At 47.9% G+C, this 22,816-nt stretch overlaps 1 protein-coding gene across 1 annotated transcript; it reads right to left on the bottom strand.

Annotated features, from left to right (window-relative positions):
* Nucleotides 1-5,504: 5,504 nt before the first annotated feature.
* On the bottom strand, nt 5,505-22,079 carry SNCG (synuclein gamma). The gene is made up of 5 exons (XM_074924297.1): nt 21,776-22,079; nt 16,697-16,738; nt 15,705-15,832; nt 7,083-7,169; nt 5,505-5,871 (listed from the first exon to the last, which is right to left on the bottom strand). The coding sequence occupies exons 1-5, from the start codon at nt 21,894-21,896 to the stop codon at nt 5,860-5,862; spliced, it is 390 nt and encodes a 129-aa protein (XP_074780398.1). The 5' UTR covers nt 21,897-22,079; the 3' UTR covers nt 5,505-5,859.
* Nucleotides 22,080-22,816: the final 737 nt, after the last annotated feature.

The following is a 22,816-nucleotide window of genomic DNA, read 5'->3' as shown; positions in this document are numbered from 1 at the left end:
GCGGCTCTGACACTGGCTGGGGTGATCTGCCTGAAAGGGAGAACATTTAGAATTGATGCACACTTACACCGAGCATTAAACATGCACCACATTATAGCAATATTTTGGAGACTCCTTAGCCATTCAGGTAACTCTTGCTCGCTAATTCTGCCCTGACACCTACCTAGATTACCCAAGCTCCAACTATCATTCTTCCCAGTGGAAAACTTTGTTCAGCACTTTAGACTCATGGGTGTCTGATCTGTGACACTGCCCATTTTAACTCCCTCTCAAAACATTAAGTAGCGTGAATTCATGAGTTAAACCTACACCAGTCAGCAGAGCAGCATCCAATGTAACCTTACCCTTAGCATTAGTATCACTATCTGGATTCCAAGCAGAAAAACCCAAAGAAAGCAAATTACACTTGCTTGTAAAACGACATGGTGTGATCCCAAAGGAAAAGAGACCTTTGATATAGTATTTCTCCCACATGATGGGATAAATGGTCTGTGCATCAGGTGGCTTGCAGAGTTACAAAACCACATCAGAAAATTAATGGAATGTATTGCATCATCCTTGTTCACGTTGTCAGTTAACATTACTTTTTTAAAGCTAACACGAAGCATTTTGAACTGATGTTGGCGTGCTCAGATATAAAAGGGATGATTGGCCCAAGCAAATGTAAGGATTTGAATTTCATCCGCTTAGAAATTTACAGCAATTTATCCCTGAGTTTTCACTTTGTCCTGTTATGAATACTGAAAACTGCTGATGTAGATTGGATCTATTTGTGGGTTTTTTAAAAACCTATTTCTCAAAAGAATTTAACTTTCTCTTGGCCTCTAAGGAGAACAATATCACAAGAGAAGCTGTTGAAAGCTTTTCCTGAGACAGACTGTTTAAGGAATAGTAAAAGTAAAATAGTAATTTATTTTTAATTATAAATCAATGAACTAAGCAAACTAATCATATGGCTTTAGATTAATTTCTGTCCTGGTCCAAGCTACAGGTTCTCTGATTTACATTTCACTGCATACACCAGGTGTAAGTGTGCACACAGGTGTTTGCGATGGGCTTCCCTGCGCCTCTTAAAGTGTCACGGGGAGCGTCTGAGCTCCTGATGAGCTGGGGGCAGGGCACCAGCCTTTCCTCACTTCAGCTGGAGTTCAACACACTCGTGGCTGCCCTGGGATGCCTGTGGCTTCATTCTCAAGTCAGGCTTCAAACGTGCAGTCTCTGAAATGCTGCATCTTCGGATTGCTAGGAGTTAAGCTATCCTGAATGTCTGGGTGAAAAGCGAGGTTTTGTAAGAGCTGTTCCTCCTCATGAATCCCAGTCTTTGCTTTGACTCCTTCGTCTGGGTTCTGACAGTCTGTCGCTCTTGTCAGAGAACTAACCGACACGTGATGGACCTGCCTGCTGAGTACTGTGGGACTCATTTCACCAGTCGGTTCTCAACCGTGTTGTCTCACGACAAGAAAAGACTGGGGTGGGGCAGGATAGTATAAGGCAGTTTGGACTTTTGGTCCATTCAGCTCTTGGTATCTGCTGAGCCTGCGGACAGGAATCCTGGTGAGCGCCAGCTGGGGTAGGCAGCCTGCGTGTGCGGGCAGAGCCACGTGCCAAGGTGCCCCTGAAATTTCAGGCTATTCCGAAGGCTACTCCACCTGGTAACGCCAGAGCGCGTCGCTGACGCTGCTTGGTCAGAACCAAGATGTGAATCTGCTCGCCTCTGCTGGGCACTTGTCTCGCCGACATGCTCCTCCCGTGCCTGGTTCCTCGGGCTTCTCCATATTCTGCTCCTTCTCAGTCTGTTGCCTTTGACGAGCCGTAGGGTATTTCTGTTCAGTGAGAAAAAAAAAAACCCAAAACCGATTCCTTAACTGCTAGGAGGGCTCCATGAGCAACGGCTCGCTCTGGAGCTCATTTACAACCCTAAACATTCAGTCCAAACGGCTGTGAGCCAAATCGAAGGCACTGCAGGGAAATCAGAAATTGTCCTGGTTTCCCTTCCTTTCACACCTCTTCCGTGGCATCTTTGAGCATCATCTCACGTATCAGTAAGAGGAACCCTTCTGTTTTTATTACCTGACGAGGATGAGAGGTAATTGATCAGAGCTAGAACTCATGTTTTACACATGAAAATGGGAAAACAGGGTTAATTTGATGAGATCAAAATAAGGCCAGTATATGTGGAGTTCTTTACCTTCTGGTCTCTGAATCTTCAGGCAATGTTTAGGTGAAGTGTCCAGTTTCTGCCATCTTCTGGAACACTGAAGATTAAAACCATGCTTAAATACTGGGATTTTTGTGGAGTCTCCTGATAGTCTGCCGCCTGAGTATTAGGTGAAAAAATTGTCTGGTCTTCAAATTATAAGAATTAAAAAGATGAGAAAAGCTCGGCTGTCACCTTAAGGACTGGCACAGGGCTAAGGAAACCAATAACTGGTCCTGTCCCAGGAGTGGCCAGGATGTGAGCTGGGGTGTAAGCCCGGGTGAGGACCATGGGAGGGCTGTGGGTCTGTTTTGAGACACTCGGAGAGGAAGGAGAGCTGGTTTCAGTGCGTGGGTGAGACAAAATAAGTTATGTTTCAATATAGAAAAAAGTCGCAAAGAGGGGAGAATATGTGGTTATGTATGTTTTATGGAGAAAGGTATTAAAAAACCAGCCCTTCAGTTTTTAACCAGGTACTCTTTGAGTTCAGCTTTAGGACATGCATTATGCAGTCATGAAAATAGAACTTTTGGATGAGGTGGTATTTTAGGGCGTGTGTTACATTTAAATTAGTGGAATGCACGTTGAGATTGCTTTCTCTTCTGCATCCCAGACAAACGTCTTTGAGAAACCAGGCCCTGCCTGCCCTTTAGCCCTTGGCTAAAGCATAACTGTGGTAGGAGCTCTGCACCAAAACAAATCACTGTTAATAAAGCTTAACGGCAGTTTTATATGGTGTTTTACTCTTACAAGGGGGAAAAAACCTGCCATTTTTCAGCATTCTGGTGGTCACTTGTACGGTAAAGTTGAGGCAGCGCTTGGCAGCGTCTGTTCTTGGCTTGTTGGATCCCCGTGGAGCACAAGCACCTGGAGCCGTGTCACCGGGGACAGACCATGGCCCTGCCACGCCGGGCCCCGAGTGCTGTCTCGTCACAAGGGGATTAAATTAACAGCTCATACGAGAGTGGTATTACACACACGAGGTCCACTTAAATAATTCACAGGGTGAGATGTGTAAGAGAAACTCTTGATCGCCCAGGCCACAACATGTCAGAAAAAATTTATTTTGCTAGTGTTTGCCTCTACCAGCTTTTACCTGGGGCAGGGGCATTCCTGGCATTTCCCTTGAGAAACCACCGTCTGCGTGGGTTATTTTCTGATGGGTCTCCTCCGTCTTCCATTTTTCAGCTTCATCACTTCTCGTTACTCTTGTCTGAATACTCATTAAAAGTCCAGATTCTTTTACATGCAGTGAACCAGAGAGACATACGGTGAGGTTGAACTGAATATTTAATAATCTTCTGGCTCTTTTGTGACAGACCCTTCTACTTCAGGAGAAACAAGTGTTCACCTTTCTTACCTCTGCCCAAGGCACCTCAGCCTGGCCCCTCTGCTCTCCCCGCCTGGGTGGCACCGGCCCCGGGAAGCGAGGGGAGAGGGAGGCTCATGCCCTGCCATGGACACAGCACTACCCTGGTCCCGCTCGCTGACGCGGGGTGCTCGCGTGGGAGGAAACCACACGTCCCCGTCTCTGTCCTTCAGGCTTGTGTTTGCCTTGAGCTCTGACTGCAGCAGGACTAGACCAGACCTAGGCAGGGGCCATGGCAGAACCTTGTCCAGCCCAGGCACGACACGGTGCTCAGTGATGGGAGAAGCAGGCAAGTGCAGAGGCAGAGCTTTAGAAAACGTTCAGACACTTTCAGTGCCCCCAGTCAAGCAGTGTTCAGGCTCACAGGTCCAGATACAGGTGTGTAAGTCCCAGTTAAACCCTTTCCTTCCCACAGCAAAGAGGATGCTGTGGCACAGCACACCGATGTGGAGGCTGCAAGGCCGTGACGCAGCTCAGGGCCACAGAGCAGCGTGTCTCACTCTGAGCTCAGCAACTCTAACTCTCTCCTGGTTTAAGTCCTTTTGAACCGGGGGCGAAGCCTGCTCAAGAGATGGGCATTGGGGAGCAGCCTACTCCTTGCTTTGAGTTACAGCCTGGCCTAGCTGATACCTGCTCCTGCCTCTCACACGTGCTGTAGCTAGCGAAGGCACTCACCTCCTCTTTCCCCCTGGCTGGCAGAACTTTTGGTTTTTTTATCCCCATAAAGCAAAGCTTTGGAGCGGAAGGGTTTTTCCCTGTCTCTCTCTAGTGAACGCCAAGAATAGGCTCCAGCCTCCTGCTGCTGGGCGTGCGTATCACGTACCTTTATGCCCCCTCACCTTGGCCTCAATTTGAGTTGTTCTGTTTAATTGGCATGTTTTGCAGGACATCAGGAAAGAGGATGCACACATCAGCTATCGCTTCCTTTGAAGGACCTTGTTAGCTCTGCTAGGGCTCTTTTGTTCCCTTTCCTTGCTGAGATCAAACATCCATTCTGGATGGAGATCCTGTGGTCTCTGCAAAGCAAAGCTTTCTGTGGGTTGTTAATGCATGAGAGGCTGATCCCACACTTGCTAGATCCTTGCACGCTACAGCAAGGCTCTCCTGTAATCCCTCCCGTAGTCATCACCATTACTCACCTTAACGAAGATGAGTGGTCTGGCTCAAACCGCCTAAATCTCTACAGTTTTACACTGGCTTCTCACGGATTCACGAGTGCTCTGCCTGTAGGTGAAGACGCTTCAATTTTAGATCCGTGCTTACTGACGTGCTTTAAATTCACCATTATTTACAGCACCGAGCTAGTAGCAACGTTTTCCCATTCTCTGTGCTCGTGAACACGGAAGGTCTCTGCTGCTCTCATGCAGCAACTTATCTGGAGTGTGAGCAGCTGCTGTAACCGATACTAGTCCTGTTTGTGCTGCACCAGGAATTCTCCCTTGGCACCTGTCACCGGACTCACGCATTTCGCAGCAGCCCTGCCTGCCCCTGCCAGCAGTAACGCAGTTCTGACCTAACGCGTCAGTGCCCATCAAGTCTCTTTAATTACCTTCTAGCCATTTGTTACACCCAGATGTCAGGATCCAGTTTTCAAGCAGCACAAACAGCAAAGAATAAATGTTAACTGAGCTCAGCGTGACTTTCACACTCCTTTAAGAAGCTTCCCTTTTTTTCCAATTTCCCCCACACACTCTTGCTTAAACATGGGGGAGTATTTAGAAAGTGAAATCTCTATTTTTCAGGCCTGAGAGGCAGAAAACCAGCCTACCTACACGATCGACTTCGGAAATATAATTTTTCATTATTCCCTTTTTTTTACATCATGAACTAAGGCTCTTACAGTCCCGAGATCCTTGTGTTTTTGTACCACACTTTTACAGGAAGAGTTCATCTGTTTGGAAGGATCAGCACTGCAAATAAAACCGACAAAACAAAAAACTTGTTCAAACACTTTTTTATTAATTAAAAAAAATATTTCTGCCATACCTAGAGATCCCAAGTGCGAGTGCAGATGGACAAGAGACATGAATCAGTGAGTCTGACCAAAACACACAAAGCGAGCGGGTCGGGAGGTGGGGGGGAGACACGCACCCCTGCGCTTCACTTACAGTCGGAGGAGTCTGGCTTACGTATATGGTGTGACTGGTTTATGAGGCAAACGAAAGGCTACAGAGCTGAGTGCAGTTAGTCTATGGAGAGCAGGATTTTCCTGTTGTAGTGTCAGCTAATATTTCCATGTATGCTCTTGGAACGCTCTCTTCTGAGCTAGAAGTCCCTAAGTTGATTAATCGCCTTAATTTTCACCCTGTGAGAGAAGACAGACAGGAAAACAGTTAAATATTTCCAGTGGAAAACACATACAAATAAAATTAGGAGAAAAATCAATGCTGGTAGTCACCACATAAAACCCCATAAACAGCTACAAAACAATGAGGACCGTATGTGGTACAGAAAATAAATGAATTATCCATTCCTTCTGGGAACCAGCCACAGTCCTGCTGTAACTCAGACCTCCAAGGAAAACAAGAGTGTGGTTTCCCACGCGGTTGACGTTGGGCTAACGTGGGGCTGGGCTGCCCCCGGCGGAGCGTTGTGCTTTCTGCTGCCGGCTCTGCCTCCAGCCCAGCACGGAGCCTGGCGTCCGCGCTGCTGCAGGCGTGAGGTCAGGAGCATCAGCGGGGCTCAGTCTGGGGACTGGCACCAGGGGGGCGGCGGCTGGCCAAGGTGGGGGGTGCAAGCTGCGACTTTTGGGAGCTTCGGGCACCATGGAAAAGTCCGAGCATCAGAGAAGCTGAAAACTGGGGAGTTTGGGTACTGTGGGGCTTGTAGAGTGGGCAAAGGCCTTTAGGATTGAAATCGTAAAGGCAATACCACGTGACAAGTGTTTGTTCCTTTACAGCATCCTTCCATGATGGGCAAAAAGAGATTCTCCTCCCCTGTTCAAGAGCTGAAAGCGGCCCAGAGACTGGCGTGTGGTCCAGGGCTTCGAAAAGACATTGCAGGTAGAATAGCTCAAAAATTAAAAGAACTAATTTAAATATAGAAAAATATATTTTTTAAAAAATCTAACTTGTTATCTAAAAATCTATAGAAAAATTTTAACTTGTTATCTAAAGCTCTCCTGAAGCATGGCTGCAACCAGCAAAAAGCTATTCCATGTGATGATAAAACCATAGGAAAGCGTTAACTAGTGTATGTGCATTTACAGCCCCAGATCAGCTCAGACTCAGATCAACCTGTCACCCATGGCAAATTCTTGGTCCCAAACAGGGACGTGGCAAAGTGAGAACCGATGAGCTCAGGTTTTGGTCAAATAACTCATGAAAGTGGAAATACTGATGGGCTCCATGCACGGCAGATTGATAACCACAGGAAGCGAAGGGGAGAGTGTCCTGGGGAAACCCAGTAGCCCAGAAAAAGCCCACACGTGGCCTGGAGAGCCCAGGGGCCATGGGGACGTCAGGGCCATGGGGACGTTGGGGCCATGGGGACGTCGGGGCCGGGGCATCAGCTTACCTCTCCGCCGGCGTCGGCGCTCGCTGCCAGGGCCCCCTCTCCTGCTGCCCCCGGCTGCTCGGGCGGCTGCGGCACGGCCAGGTCCTCCTGCCAAGTCACAGCGAGACACCGTCCTTACTGCCCCGGGGAGACACCGTCCTTCCTTACTGCCCCGGGGAGACACCGTCCTTCCTTACTGCCCCGGGGAGACACCGTCCTTCCTTACTGCCCCGGGGAGACACCGTCCTTCCTTACTGCCCCGGGGAGACACCGTCCTTACTGCCCCGGGGAGACACCGTCCTTCCTTACTGCCCCGGGGAGACGCCATCCTTCCTTACTGCCCCACGCAGTCATCACCCCCATCTTACAGACTATTTGAGCAGACGTCACGAAATGGGTTTGAACATCACACGTGCCAATAAAATACTTGGTTTCATAGATGGCAAATGTTGCTCAAAATCTATTTTTTGTGCAGCTTATCAGAACAGATGTCTATGAAAAAGCAACACAAGTTCTTACAGCCTGGTTTAGGATCTTTTTCATAAAGAAAATCAGTTCTTTTTCTGAAGTTTTCTTTCCTGCCACCAAGACCAGAATTTTCACTCCTTCAGTGCGAATAAACTCCGGAGGAACAAATAAATTTACGTAGTGTAAGACGCAGCGTAAGCTTTTCCCCACATCATCTTACTTACCCTAAACACTCATTGCATGGACTCACTGCAGATACAGCAGTATTGTGGTGGCATTAATGTCACGCCTCAGATAAAATGTCATTACCAATCAATAAACTTTTCTTTGTGTTTAAAGCCCAAGCGTTTTCCTAAGCACTTTGGGCTCTTTCAGCCACTTGCTCACATCTTTCAGCTTCCTATTCAAAGATAAAAGATCTTAGACATGATTTGGCCACACGGGTAGACAAACATCCTGACCTTAGTGGATGTGCACGAGGGATGGACAGAAAGCAGAAATGCATTTCCTCGGTCAGCAAGAGCAGGGGGAAGCAGAAATAGCAGGACCTCTGCAGTCCAGCCCCAAGTCACCAGGGAACTCTGCTGAAATTACAAAGCTTCTCTGGTCCCTTGGAGCACACGTGCCCAGCAGTATCCCTGAATTTTTACTCTTTTCCCATATGGTCAGGGCCTTTACAGAAGGAACCTGAGACGCATATATTACATTAAACAAAAGTATGTGGGAGATATATAATTTGAATTTCAATATTTTAGAAACACAATGCCACCGCTTTCACTGGTGCTACTGCTGATGTAATGCAAATCAAACGTCCCTGTCAAACCTACTGTAAGCAGAACTTTATGCTCCATGCATTTTGGGAGACTCCACTCTTTGTTTCCATGTGTGTCCTTACTTTCCTGTCCAGTCACAACTATCAGTAGGAGAACACCCCTGCTGCTTTTGGGTCCGAATTAGGGAAGAAGAGGTGATGTGAAATGAAAAGGAAAAAACAGACATCTTTCACAGAGTTACGTAGATATAAGGTAGATCCCATGACAATTTAAACTGGAACTTGGACTTCAGATGCATTTTTGGCAGGAGGGGGAGTCGGGAGATGGACAAACCTGGTTGTCCTGCCATAGGGTTCTTGCTCTCCATGCAAGCTGCCATAAGAGATCCATCCACCAAAGAAAGAAAGTGGCCAGAATACGAGCTGCAACCCAGTACCAGTGTCTGCCACAGCTCTAGGGATTCCCTTCACCTCCCTGCCAAGAGTCCATTTTTTTGTTTATAGAGAGCACCATGCACTGGGGCTGTTCCCATATGAAAAGCACAGTGTGGGGGTTTTTTTTCCCCATTAATTTGCAGAGTATTGTTGGCTGCAGTGGTTCTTGCTAGCATCAGCCTGACATGTTAAGTAAGCCCGGGTAACCGAATGACATCAAGCCGTGCACACCATGGAGGCCCGTTGCTGGTCTCCAGTTCCTGGCGCAGCCTGAACCTGAGGCTGCTTGGGAGAGGCCACAGCTCTGAGGGAGCCACTTAGCCACAGCCTTTCCCAAACACGTGAACTCTCCTGTTGTCAGCAAACAGAGCTCACAACTGAATTTATGGGGTCTGATGTGGCCTTGGAATCCAGTCTGTAGCTTTAAAACACTTCACATGCATACAGAGCCATATAAAAGGACTACACCTTATAACTCGACAGTGCCATTGGGTCAAAGTGAGTAAATAGTCTTAAAATTTATTTTGAAGCTTTACAAACAGTTTCCTGACTGTTAGGTGGAAAGAAAAGAAACCTGCAATGCAAGGCAATGACAATTGCTGCAGCAGCAGGTGCTATGTAGGTTTCTTGCAGGCAGCTGTGTGAAACCATGAAGGCGAAGCAAAGGTGACTGCTGAAGACACTGAACTGTGTTGTGAAAACTGGGGGACAGCTGGTAGGAACACAAGGACCGGTGCAGTGCACCCCCCCTCCTACAGGGCCTGTCCCCCGGGAGCTCAGCCACGGCAGGTGTGGGAACGGTCCCGGGCAAGGGGACCCTCCTCAGGCCCACCCTCCTCACACCTCATCCAGGAGCGATGGGTGGGCTGAAGAATCCCTGTTCAGCTATTGTGCTGCTTATTATAGCCTTGAAATCCTGCTCTCTGCCAAGGCTCTGCTCCAGGATCGAAGTGACTCATCCATCTGTTTTTAGAAAGGGAAGCAACCATGTTTCTGGAGAGCGTTTCTAAACTGTGGTGGAGGAACCAGCACAATTGCAGGATGAAGAGGTGTCAAGCCGTGTTAGGGACGTCGCCTCACGGCCTTTTTCTCACGCACTTCCCACCCCGGCCATTACAGGGAGCAGGAGATGAGGAAGGGCTGCGCTCCGCGGCTGGGCGGTAGCTGCCTGGGGATCAGTCAGGAAAACAAACTCCAGAGGCGGCCCATGTGCTGGAAGGGTCTTCGCTTCGGGCAAAGGGCCAGAACTCCCCGGGTACCAACCCCAGGTGTCCCAGTGAGATGCTGGGCAAGAAAACAAGGCTGAAAATCCACCTTCTCTGGAGGACAGCAAGAACTTTGCCAGTCCTTTCAGTGTTCATCTCCTCATTAAAAGGGATAAAATGTTCTAAGGGAAAGGCATGTTGCAACCATGAAGTAATTAGTAATGCTCCTCCTGCTCTGAAATGGCAGGCAGATTCTTTTTTTTCCCCTTCAGAAATCACACATTGTCTTAGAAAAAGTATTTAAAATCAAAACAAAAACTAATTTAGTTTGCTATGGCCTAGTTTTTTGGTTTTTTTTGTTTGGTTGGGTTTTTTTTTTTTGGGGGGGGGGTAGTTGGTGAATCTTTTTGGCTAGAGAAGAGTTTGTTTAACATAATAGTTAAGTCAAACACAAGACCTTAGAATTCATTACAGGAACTATACAAGTTTTAAAATATTTTTTATATATAAAAATATATTTGTATCTGGACTATATACACTATAGTAGATTTATATATATATAAAAGACAATATTTCTCTGTTTATGAAACAGTTACATGTTCAGATATCACTCGTGAAAAACTCAACAAATTAGGACCTGCCATTTATAAAAATATTCCTGTGCAATGGTAAGAGGTCTTCAGCAGAGCATACTACATACAGGCTTCTGATATTTTGATAGGGTTTTTTTTAAAAACTAATTTTAAAAGTCCATAGATTTTGAAGAAAGATTTAATCATAATGTGATTCTTCAGACTGCTCTGTCTCACAGGTTCTATGAAATTCCCCTTTTCAGCAGCTCAGTGACTGTGTTGGCTGAGTCCACACATGAAATGGAATTTCTATTGTTATCCATATTATGTTATAGACCAGTGGGGTTTTTTTGCCATCGCCAAAAATTCTAAGATACACAGCCTTACCAGGATTATCTTCCTTATCCAACAGAGAAAGCATGCGGACTCTAAATGTTGGATGCTGGAACATTACTCACCAAAACCTCCAGAAATTCAGTGGCAAGCAAGATTTCTGGTTTTAGTATTATTTTTAAGGCTGTAAACCCAGAGAGGTTCACTGGCAACCTAACCTGCTGCAAACTTAAGAGCCCTCAGTGGGCCATCAGTGGCATAAGGCAAAAGGCTCAGGCTCCTGTAGCGCTCTTGACGCTGGGTGTTGGAGGAAAAGCAACGTTACTTGGCAGCAGCCCCACACCGCTCCCTTGTCAACCCTCAGGCAACCCGTCAGGTCCTACGGACAGGCTGTCCTGGACGGGTTTCGGGCTGAATGTGCTCGGAGTGATGCTCACAGCTCTGACTAAGAGGTCAACCCCTGACTGGAGTGAGTGGATCCACCGACAGAACAGACAGACGGGCGTGTGGGAGTCCTGTCTTACCCTGTAAATCCAGGTGGAATCTAGGGGTAGCTTTGCTTTCACCCAGCTCACAGCCAGACTCTCTTAGGGTTTTTCCTGGAGCCGTGTATACAAATAACACATATTTACATTATTATCCTACAGGGTTACTGGGGCACAGGCTTCAGCCATGGAGGGAGCACACAGAGTCTTGAAGACTTTAAGATTTCACCAGTGCCACTACCTCAGCTACTCTGTGTGTGAAAGACGTGTGCCTGGGTGCACTAATGAGACTGAGAGGGAAGCACAGAAGTGTCTGCAGGCAGAGTACCCACCCCACACTGCTTCTGCAGCCTCCCCTGCTCCGCAGGATGCTGAAAGATACCACTGGGATGCATCACTGCATCAGTGAAGTACAATGAAGCCTGAATACAAAGGGGAAGAGTTTCAACTATTTATTCTACTTAATTGTAAGGTAGTTAGGCTGTTGATTTCCCTGTTCCTCCTGCTCAGCAGCTCTGCCCTCAGCTGCCTCTCAGATGCCCTTGGTTGCTCTCTCCTCGTGACACTCACCCTACCCAAACTAACTTAAACAGGAGGGTCACTCATTGGTTTCTGCTTCTAATTCCTTCAGTGCGACTGTCTCAGCGTCGTTGGCATTGCAGGGCTGAAGTGAACAGAATTAAGGCCATGAACATCAACTGCTCATATCCAGAACGTGCAGTTGTTATGAAAGCCGTAAGCTGTGGCACTGGTGCCGTACACGTGCGCGAGATCAAGCGCAGACAGAAATGATGTGAACCAGTGAGCGCGCCCAGTGGTTGCACAGAACTGACAACCGCTCAAATAATAAATGGAGTGAAATAAAAAAAAAAAAAAGATCAAACCCAATTCAAAATGACAAGAGCCGTGAACTGACAACCAAAATCTATAAAAACTGACAGGGCAAATAGATCTAAAGGGAAAATCTAGGTGGAGGGAAGCATGAGGTACTGGGGAAATTCTTCCAGTCCCTGAGGAACATTTTGTGAGTGTGCGTGTGCTTGTTCCCAACCACGTGGTGTCTGCACTGCAGCAAGCTTTGTGCTGTGTCATGCTGATGAAGAACTAATCCTCTTTAAGACAGGGATATTTAGTGGGTGGTTATCTCACTGAAATCCCTTAATGTCTACCCCAGGGACTGGGATGGGTGCAGAGCCACAGACAAAGCACATTACTGATGGCTCTGATTACTTTGCATATCAGAAAAAATGCAGAGGGTTTAGAGCCTTTTAACTTATGTATTTTGTAGTTAATACTTAAAAACTCCTCCTAATGAGTCAATACTTTCTTGCCCTGTTGGCCATGACCAGCTCTGTACCAAAGCCCTGCTAGGCCACGCTGATGCTACTCGTGGCCGCTCTCCCAGCGCTGGCACCCCCAGGCAGAGCTCTTCCAGCCCTGGCTCATTCCGCGGGGCTCGGAGTGCTCCCGCCGAGGACAGAAAGGAGCAGCAGGCTGCCAGCAGCCCCACGTGTGTTCACATTTCAGTGCCTGCCATGTTCTGCGAAGGGCTGAATTCCTCCCCACGGCCACAGTCACCACCTGATACACCCACAGAGCTCAACCGCCCCGCGCCTGCCACCCCGCGCTAAACTTAATCCAGAATCCTTAGAGTTCCCCACTCCTTGCTAGCATGTACACACTACTGATCCCAGCTGTCAAGTGCATAGATCAAATGTCAACGAGCTCTCTGTAACTGATCTTAATACTGAGAACGCTGAGCTGGGGACGTGCCTCCTGGGCCACTCCGCTCCCCAGCTCTGAGCCCCCCCAGCGCGGCTCAGTGCCACGCGTTCCCACGGAGCCCGGGGCCTGTGAACAAGCCCTCTGTAAAGTCATCAGGGAGCAACACTGGAGATAGTGGGAAACAGATAGGAGATGTTAACAACTATTCTTTGCAATTAGAAAGAAGGCAGCACAAACACATCTCAGGACTGCATGTAACGGGGCTCTCAAACTTCAGGGGCTGAATCGTTTGTGTTTAATTCCAGTGTTGCGAGACTTTATCTTTTAAACATCTAGCTGCTCTGCTTTATCACTCCTCTTAGTGTATCTCCGCCGGGTCTCTCACATGCATTACAGTGCCTGGGGTGGCTCTTGGCAGCCTCTGGCTGTATTTCCATTAGCAAACTGTGTAGCACAACAGGAACGGATCTGGAGAGCAAACACCTGGTGCGGAGAGCCCAGCACAAACCCTCGGCTCCTGTCGGGCCGTGACTCCAGAGCAGCTGAGGCTCCGTGGCAGTCACCTGGCACATCACCTGGGACACACGCGCTGTGCCTCTAGAGCTCAGTCCTCTGGGTCATCACTATCCAAAAGCCAGCTAACAAATGCAACTGAAGTATGGTGAGTGACGGTGACTACGAGACTTACACTCCTGATCTAAGATGAACTAAACCAGTAGATGATCTGTTTCTTTCACAGAAACAAATATTTTTCCTGAATTTCTTTCTCCTGGGACATTTACTTTGTTTTTCTCCTCCCGTTTCCATCCTGCTGGCCACCTCTGTTATTTGCCATGACACCATGATTCTGTATCCAAAGCAGTTTCCTGTCTCCCTTATTTATCTGCCCTTTGCCATGTGACACATCCCACTTTTTTATTTCTTGAACAATCCCCATTTTAACTCTAAGCAGGCAGACATCAGCGCCAGATGCCAGAATGACAGTTCAGATGCTTGATGCTTTAACCCTCGGGAAAACTCACAGCTGCTGTACATTGCCTGAAGTCTGCGTAACCCAGGACCATCGCTAGCGTGAAGGAACTGCTGATTTTCTAAGGGACGACCCACACAAGGATGGAAACCGATAAAGTCAAATGATTTGAGCTCTGAAATGAACACCTGTAAGTTGTAGCTTGTCAGCCTTTAAAGGGGAGGCTCTCACTTAGGATGGAAGGGGGAGAGGATTGCTGCTGCTCAGTCCTTGCCAGAAAGGGAGACAGTTGGGTATCTGCAGGACGGATTCCTCCTGTCAGCAAATTCCTAGCTCTGCTGGGTCAACCACCCCGCTCCTGGTCAGTCAGAAGGCAGGAGGGGGTAGTGTGGCCCCACAGAGTCAGGAATCACTGTTTGCACTCCTGCAGCCTAACTGCTGTTCCCTGTGGGAAGAGAGATTAATCTTATCCCAAGGGCTTAGCAGAATTTCTGCCTCGGCCCTTTTCACATGCTGTCAGGAGGGCATTTTGCGTCACTCGTAGCTGCTGTTCTCCTCTTTTGTTAGGCTATTCTCTCAGGATTTATACGGTGGGTAGAAGTTTTGTTTCGCATCACAATGTGTTTACGTGCAGGTCAGGAAATTCATCAGCCAACTGTCTGAACAATTAAAAGAATTTTGGCCAGCCTTGCTTGGCTTTGATTCCAGGTTTGGGTTTGCTGTGACTCATGTAGCTCTGGAGAGGGGAAACGCGGGCGGGTTTAGCACAGAGCTGCCAGATCTCACCCTCGTGTACTGTCCAAGGGTTGCTCTTTGTTACCACCCACTGAAAGCATCTTCTCTAATGATCAACTTCATCCAGGGAGATGTTCTGCTCCTTCACATGCCCCTTAATCCCCTCACACCTGAAGCAACCCGGTTTGTGGAATTAGGCCGGCGGACAGAAGATGCCTTGTCTGAACGCAGTTAATCCACGCACAGTCTGGGTCTCATGGCCTTTACCAACAGGCGCTTGGTGGTTGTTAAAACCGGCACAAAGCAGAGCAGGAGGGTCAGGCTCTTTGCTGGGCCCGGCTTTGCCTGAATTGCTGCTGCCCTCTGCTGCCTGCGGAGCTGCTGGGCCCGGGGCCAAGGCCAAGGCCAAGGCCAAGGCTGCCTGCGCAAGGACTGAGCTCCGGCTCCTCCACAGCCCGCACACCCCCCAGCTCTGACTCTGGGCAGGTCCTCCTGCAGTCTGGCCACATTTCTGCTCAAGTCCCCCAGGAAAAATGCTTTTCTACATTCATAAGAAAATGGGGAGCCAGACCCTTGCCAGCAGTGCTCGCTGACGGGGCAAGAGGCACAAATTGACTAACGTGTCCACCCGAACACAAGAAAACACTTCTTGTTTCCTGTGAGGGTGGTCGAACACTGGCACGGGCTGCCCAGGGACACTCTGGATATTCAAAACCCAACTGGAGACACTCCTGGGAAACCTCCTTTCATTAACTCTAAGGGGGTTGGACTAACAACCTCAAGTAGTCCCCTCCAAAAAAAAATATTTCTGTGATTATATTAGGCATCAGACAATAATATTAAGCATTATATCAAAGCATCAACTGTAAATATTTGCAGATATTTTAAGTGCAATCCAAAGACAACTCTTCTGTCCTGCACATCACCAAAGAAACAAACGTACCTTTTTTACAACTCCTGTGGTGGCCACGATGGTCTCTGCTCCTTCTACAGTCTTGTTTGCCACTGTGTTCACACTGGCTACTACAGCTTCTCCCACCACATTGGCCTGCTCTTTGGTCTTCTCGGCAACTGGGATTTCAACAAAAGCAGAAAGTCAATGAATGAGCTAGACACTGCCAAAAGGCTGACAAATTCACTGGGACAATTAAAACCATTGCATCAAGGTCAGAGAAGACAGCCCTGGTACAGTCCTTGTTTGTATTTTTTATATGAGATCATGTCTGAATTTAGATCATGTACATGAGGGTTTTGTCTGACTCAAAATGCCGCTCGGAGAGCAGCACTGCAGCCTGCCAGTCTTTGTGGGCAACTGGGAAATGAAAAACTCACTGTAAGAGACTAAGTGACAACTGTGCAAATAAGGTGTTTTGCATTGCAGCCTGTGTATGACCTCGCTCTGGATACCTTCTGTTTGATTTAATAGATCTGGGTAGAAGAAAAAGTAATGGTCGTGAAATTCTCCAGGGACAGGATCCATTCATCTCAAGGCAGCCCATACAGCTGCCCTGCCGCGGAGCCTGGGATGCCAGGAGGATCCCTTAGGGTCCCTGGCTCTGGGGCCGCCTGACAGGGGTCTCCCAGCCACCACAGTGTTGGCCCAGCAGGATCTGATGCAATTAAACCCTCTCCACACACCGGGCAGTGCTCTTGACATGGTGAAATGTCTAAATTGTTGTGAATCATCCAAGCCTACCAAGTAACATTGGTTAGATTTTTTTTTTTTTTACCTGCTCTGCTGAATAAATATTTTCTCCCATTCACGTGTACTGCAAATGCCAGACCCTGAACCATCGCTCCTGGCAAGCATCCTCCATTCATCAGACGAGAGATCACAGAGGTCAGAGTGTCCCCCAGAGACCTTCCATCTAGCAGGAGCGATGGCCCAGCAGCACATCACAGATTTCCACATCTCTCTCAGGGCCGTGCTCTTACCTGAGGTCACACTTTGCACCACGCCTTCCTTGGTTTTGGTACCTGTGAAAGGAAAAACACGGTCCGTGAATGCTACCTGGCAAAGAACCCCCGGGTTTCTGGACATGGATGGATTTCTGAGGTGCAGCGGGGAGCTCCAGCACCTCCTGCTAAAGCAGAAGCCATTTGTAGAGGTGGCAGAGGGACCAGCTTCCTTGCCCAGTAAAGTCAATGAGTACCTTTGTGTCAGCAGTCGGGTAACTTCAGCCACAAGTTGTCTGGAAATGCCTAGACCTGAAAAATCTTGATTATACCACGCTGAAGTACGAAAAATTATCCCTGGAATATTTCCAGAACGAAAAGAACAGTCAGGTGAAGGCAAATCAATGTTGAGCCAATTGTAAAAATGAATGTACACAAAGTCATCTGGCAAAATCTCACCCACTTGAGCCTCTCAAGACAAGGAGTCACATCCGTGACTCTCCTGCCTTCCAGCAGGGTGCCTGGCTGCTGTGGTCATTTAAAGCTTCATTCTGGACCTCTAACAAAGACTCTGGAGAAACTTGAGGCTGAATTTACAGACCAAGCAACCCACCTACTACATACCTACTTACTAGAGTCACATTGCAGTGCCTCAGCTCCGGCTGTAAGTGCCTGCTCGCAGCGATACACAGAATGCAAATGCTTTTATCTCAAATTATGAAAGCACGCCATATGCAGGCTTACATTGTAATTTATCTCGCTGTTCTCAAGGCAGAAAAGCTAACAGGATGTGAGGGCATTCAGTCTGCAACACAAGTAGCCCTCGAGGAGTAATTAATCTCTGTGGTTTTCCTCCAAGCTTGAAGTGACCTTCTATACATCCTTTCTGTTTGTACACTGCAGCATGTGTGTTAAATCCTACAGCAGATGGGCAGCCCCCACAGTAACTAGATGCTTCTTCGCATTACGAAGACAAAGGATCAAATTTATCTCTGTTGGAAGTTAAATAAACACGTGTCAAAATGTTCCACTGGACCCACCTGAGTGTATTTTGAAAGTGATCTGCGCCTATACATGCTCTTTTCAAGTTTCCCATGCTGGTACAACAAAAGGATTTTATGGCCAGCTGTCAAAACTACAGAAATAGAGAACCAGGCTGGTCTTTGACTCCTGAGGTGCGGGAGCATCCATGGGTGTGGTGGGAGAAATCAGCTACAACCCACATCTTGTTCTCATGAACAGCCTGGAAAGTAAAACAGGTGCAGTGCCCTGATAACAGCCCGGCTCTGGTCTGCCTCATATATGTATCATTGAAAGTAATTCTCAATTGTTGACTTATTTTGGTTGCCTGGGGCAGGACAAAGCTGTTCTACTACAGTATGCCCCCAACATTTCACTCCACCCTCCCGAACTGTGTTAAAACTAAAGAATCTTCGTACTTTAAATTGGTTACTGCTGTAAACTGCAGTTACTAGTGATGCACAGGATACGTGTGCACTGCTGTAAGCTGGATTTAATAACGATGCCCATGATAAACAAATGTGTACAGAGGCAGAGTAGCGAGAAGATGCAAGTCTTAAGCCATGAACATGAGCTCCGGGACGGGCCAAATGCCCACAGTTCAGTTCAGATGCCATCCTGCCTCAGTTTCCCTCCCGCTGCATTCCAGTAAAAATCTGCCACAATATTGATTTGAGGGACAAGACCTTCTCACATCAGACACAAGTGTTCAAGCTTAGCCCTTCTTTGCTGGTTTTTGGTCACAGAGCAGTTGTTAGGTAAGCGAGGGGTATAACTCGCTGTACTAGCCTTGCCTACATTCCAGCCGTGCAGTGAACATGCTTAGTGAGACGAGAGCTGTACCTCTGTATATTTTTTTTACCAGACTTTTTATTTAAGATGACTCTCTGGGCTTGATTCTTTTGCAGGGGGAGGGGAATGGGTGGGTGCCATATTTTTGGATGGAAAATAATTCCAGAAAGGAAGGATGGAGGTAGAAGAAAAACACCCCAAATCCATTTTGCGGCAGAAGCAATAGCACGGGGAAGTGCCACCGCTGCAGCCTGGGGAGAGCTTGTCTCATCTTCCTAAGCCAGGCTCCCGGCCACACCCAGTGACTCAGGCTCAGCAGCCATTACGCACCGCATGAAATGTGACCTTCCGGCACATGCCCTTGCCAGCAACCCGCATCTGTTGAATCGCAAAGCAATCACCTGATGCTCAATCTCATTTCACTCATTAGTCCTTGCCTGCAGCTTTTGTACATTGAATTAAAAAGTTCATCCTGCCTCTTCTGAGTGCTGTGAGTCATCTGTAAGAGCTTCGGTATCCCGAGGGTGCAGCCGAGCTGGTGGAGCACTGTGCAGTGGGAAAAGGTTGATAGCAGAAAAGGATATTATGCTGTGGTATAAATCCTGCAGGCGTTTGTGCTGGAGTCACTTCATGTAAGCAGAGCCTGGTGTGCTGGGCCTGTCTGCGACACGCATGGTCAAAAGCCAGTCTGGAAAACTAGAAATGCATCCTTTGTTGAGGCTTATGAGATATAGTATTAAGCCATACTAATGACTTCATACTCAATACTTTGATGCAGCTTTGCATTAACCTTGTTAATTAACTTCAGCATAATTTATCCCCCTATTTAAAACAAATAAAAGAGACAGCCCACTGAGTCAAGTGCTGGGTACCCATTAACTGCAAGGATCCAGTACCACTCCAGTACACCCAGCGGCTCCTGCCATCTGGAAAGGAGACAGTGGGTTTACCAAGTGCAAAGGTGGCCCGTGCTACAGGATTTCTCCCTCTCTTTGTGCAGGGTCTCCTCCCCCCTCCACGCTTGACAAGCCCTGCGGCGGGGCAGGAGCACACAGGAGCCACACCACGACCCCTGCGACCAGGGCAGCATCTCCCACCAGCCCCGCTGCGAACCGCAGCGCAGCGGCGGCACAGGAGGGAGGCAGCTCCGGCCCTGGTGAGGGTTGTGCAAACTCAACCTCTGTGGCTCAGAGGGGAGGACCCTGAGGACACTGTCTGCTCCAGGAAAATGTCTTTGAACGAGCGTTATTCTCTTCTCCTGGGGCGGCAGCAAGTGACTGGGTTGTGCCCAGTCATCTGGGATCCTCCTTGAAGAGTCAGCGATGAGTTAACACAAACCTGAATAACAGTCAGGGATCCGCTTCATCCATCCTAGGCTTTGGGGTTTTTTTCTTCCCTTTCCTGATGTTCTGAAAAGACTCTCAAGGTTTTATAAAAGTATTATTTCTCCTAGCATCCAAAAATTCGGGTTGCTCATAACTCATCGAGACCAAGCTGCTGGGATAAGGGGCTGTACGGGAAGGAGCAGGGAAGGAACAGTTCAGGTGCCTGGTTAACCCTTCATGTGGCACAGAGTGAGAAAAGGCAGCACAAACGACATACGAATCATTCCAGTTTTAATCAATATATTTGGCTTCCACCTTCTCTGCTTATTTAAAAATCAATTCTCTGAGCTAATCAGCATCTGGCCTTTACTCTTCCTGTCTGTGAAAGACTGAATTTTCCCCAAAGGGCTGAGCATCCCCCAGCGTGCAAGAGGAACTGAATCAACCCCAAGGCAAAGCACTGTCCAGGGCATGACAGGGCAGGAATTGGCTGTATACCAACAAACCAAGACAAAAAAATAAAAGGAGAGAGCACTTAATCTTTGCCTTGGTCCTTATCTGATCCTCATTCAGAGATTTAGGTTTTAAGAAGGCTTTTAGAGAACTTTATTGACAAGGTTAAAATCCCATGAGCAGACGCCATACCTCACGGCTGTCCAAAAATGAAAACCAGGTCACAGTATGGGTACATAACGCACGACTGAACAGAGCTGCGAGGAATTACGTATAAAATTTTGGAATAACCCTTTCTGACAGCACTCAAACCAGGAACAAGCTGGAGCAGTAGTGATGCCACGATCCGACACCTAGCTGCGATGTTTTACAGGCTGGCGTTCCAGTTGCTGTGGTTAGTTTAATTGTTCACAGGGATGCTGTTTACCTTTTCTTCTTGCAAGTCAGCTTCAAGCTGAAATGTGAACTGTTACATATGTTCATTTACAGCATGCCAATAGCTGAGTATTTAAAATTTTGGCATGAAGATATCAGAGCTGCTACACATAACATTTGTATTTCATTTGCAATGTACAAATATATGTTTGCAGCTATTGCCAATGGAGCTGTTTTAAATATAGTAGCTATGTACAGCTGTGGATGCTGCAGCACGACAGCAGGAAGAGCCTGCATGTAAACTTTCCTATAAAAAAAACCCCCTCTCTCCCACATCTAGCAAACACAAAAAGCTGTGTGAGGTGCAGTAATCAGCAGTGAGGGAATCAGACTCGGGAACTTAAGACTTTGTAGATTTGATAGTACCTGGAATATCTGGCCATCTCCCCCTCTTAAGTGCACATGCTAGATAGCGAAGATAGAGGGTTTCAAGGGTGCCCGTGAAAAGGGAGGTTTCTAAACCAGCGCATTAACTGTGAGGGGGGTCTCTAGGCAGGACAAACCTGCTGTTTGCCAGATCCTGTCCTTTGGGCAACGCGGGTCTGGACATCTCTTGTCAAGCAAGATCGGTGCGTGCATGGGGAATGCACCAGGTCAGCGAACAAGAGAAGGATTTCAGGATAACACGGTGGTATGTACGTGGGGAAACAGATGCATCCTGCAATCCCCACTTAACAACGCTGCTGGAGCTCTTGGGCACCTCCTCAGGATGCGCCTCGCAGCGCAGAGGCGAGGCAGAGCCCGGCTGCTCAGATGCTCGGAGAGAGAGTGACTCAGCCTGCAAAGCATCAGTGAAGAGTCACAACAGAAACCTTCCACCTGGGCACCTGCTCCTTAACGCTGCATTAGTTCTGCCTCTTCTGAAGTAGTGGCTGTTCCTATGACTAGTTTACAGTTGGGGCAACTGAGGCACGGGGAGGATGTGGCACCCCAGGCTTACACAGCAACTATGTGACAGAGCGGAGGATGTTATCCAGACCTCCTGCCATTCACTCCCAAGCTTCAGCCACAATATAATTTCCCCAGACTTTCTCAGGGACAATCCATGCAGCAGTTCATGCTCAAATGTAGACTGAAAATAGTTCTCTCTTACCTACATACATCACCCCTTCCTTAGTCTTCTCTGCAGCCTCCGTCACTCCCTGCTTGGTCTTTTCTGCAGCAGCCACCACACCTTCCTTAGCAATGGAGAAACCTTTCTTAAAGACATCCATTCTTGCTTGCTAGGGGAGTACCTGGACGATCTGAGTGAGGGACAGCAGCAAAAAGCACCTAAAGCCCAGGACTGCGGTATGAGCCTTACCCTCGGCAGATACTCAGTCTCTCTGCCAGTCTCTGCCTTTGCTCTTACTCCTCCGCTGGATGAAGGCAGTGTGGCAAACCTCACAGCCTTTGCAGGCTCTTATTGATGAAGTGCACTGCAGTGTAGCCAATGCCTGTGAACAGCTGACACTGAAATATTAATGATACGGAGCTGCTTGGGAAGATTTAAAGGGAGGGGGAGAGGAGGAGGATGGCATCGGTAGGTAAGGGACTGTCTGGAAAATTTCCAGACGGATAAAGCTTTTAAAATATGCTGCAATGCTCACATGAGAGCATCCTTGAGTGAGAAGAGGGAGACTTTTTATCTGAAGAGTTCCTGAAAAGGCATCTCCCCAGGGCTGCAGCAGCAGGCAAACACAAGCTCTCCTGGGTTCCCTGAGGGTGGGGAGCATGTAAAGCTGGTCTCTTTTGTAGCAAAAAAACAGGGTCAAGTTTCTTGGTCTGGCAGTTACCAGAATCCACCCTGCACAAAAAGGTAATGAGAACATTATTTCTAGAAAATACCGAGAGAAAAAGAGAACCAGCTAACGCTTGGTGCTCAAGAGAAGGAAGCTACAAGTCCCGCTCGCCATGTTTGTTAAGTCTGAAGGCTTTCAGTATAAATGATGGGTTTTGCTTGGCTGCACATCCCGTTACAACGGTTCGTTTCTGAAAAATCAGATGCCTGTTGGGGGAAATCCTGTTTCCTATTTGTTTCTCTGAGTCGCTGTAGACAGAGCTCTGCTCCGCCACCGCAGAGAGACAATGTCTGACACTGAGGCCATCCGTCGCCCAGGCCGGAGCTCTGTGCTGCAGAGCACAGCGGGACCAC

The sequence above is a fragment of the Athene noctua genome, chromosome 21, assembly GCF_965140245.1.
Source record: "Athene noctua chromosome 21, bAthNoc1.hap1.1, whole genome shotgun sequence".
NCBI lineage: Eukaryota > Metazoa > Chordata > Aves > Strigiformes > Strigidae > Athene > Athene noctua.
Note: the sequence above shows the minus strand (reverse complement) of the source record. Positions and strands in the feature narration are given on the sequence as shown.

Bases quoted from the DNA above. Each gene is read 5' to 3' on its own strand.
- SNCG (XM_074924297.1), bottom strand. From the start codon at position 21,896: ATGGATGTCTTTAAGAAAGGTTTCTCCATTGCTAAGGAAGGTGTGGTG. The intron at 16,739-21,775 runs GTAAGAGAGAAC...TTCCTTTCACAG, and splicing joins GGAAGGGGTGATGTATGTAG to GTACCAAAACCAAGGAAGGC. The intron at 15,833-16,696 runs GTAAGAGCACGG...TTGAAATCCCAG, and splicing joins GGTGCAAAGTGTGACCTCAG to TTGCCGAGAAGACCAAAGAG.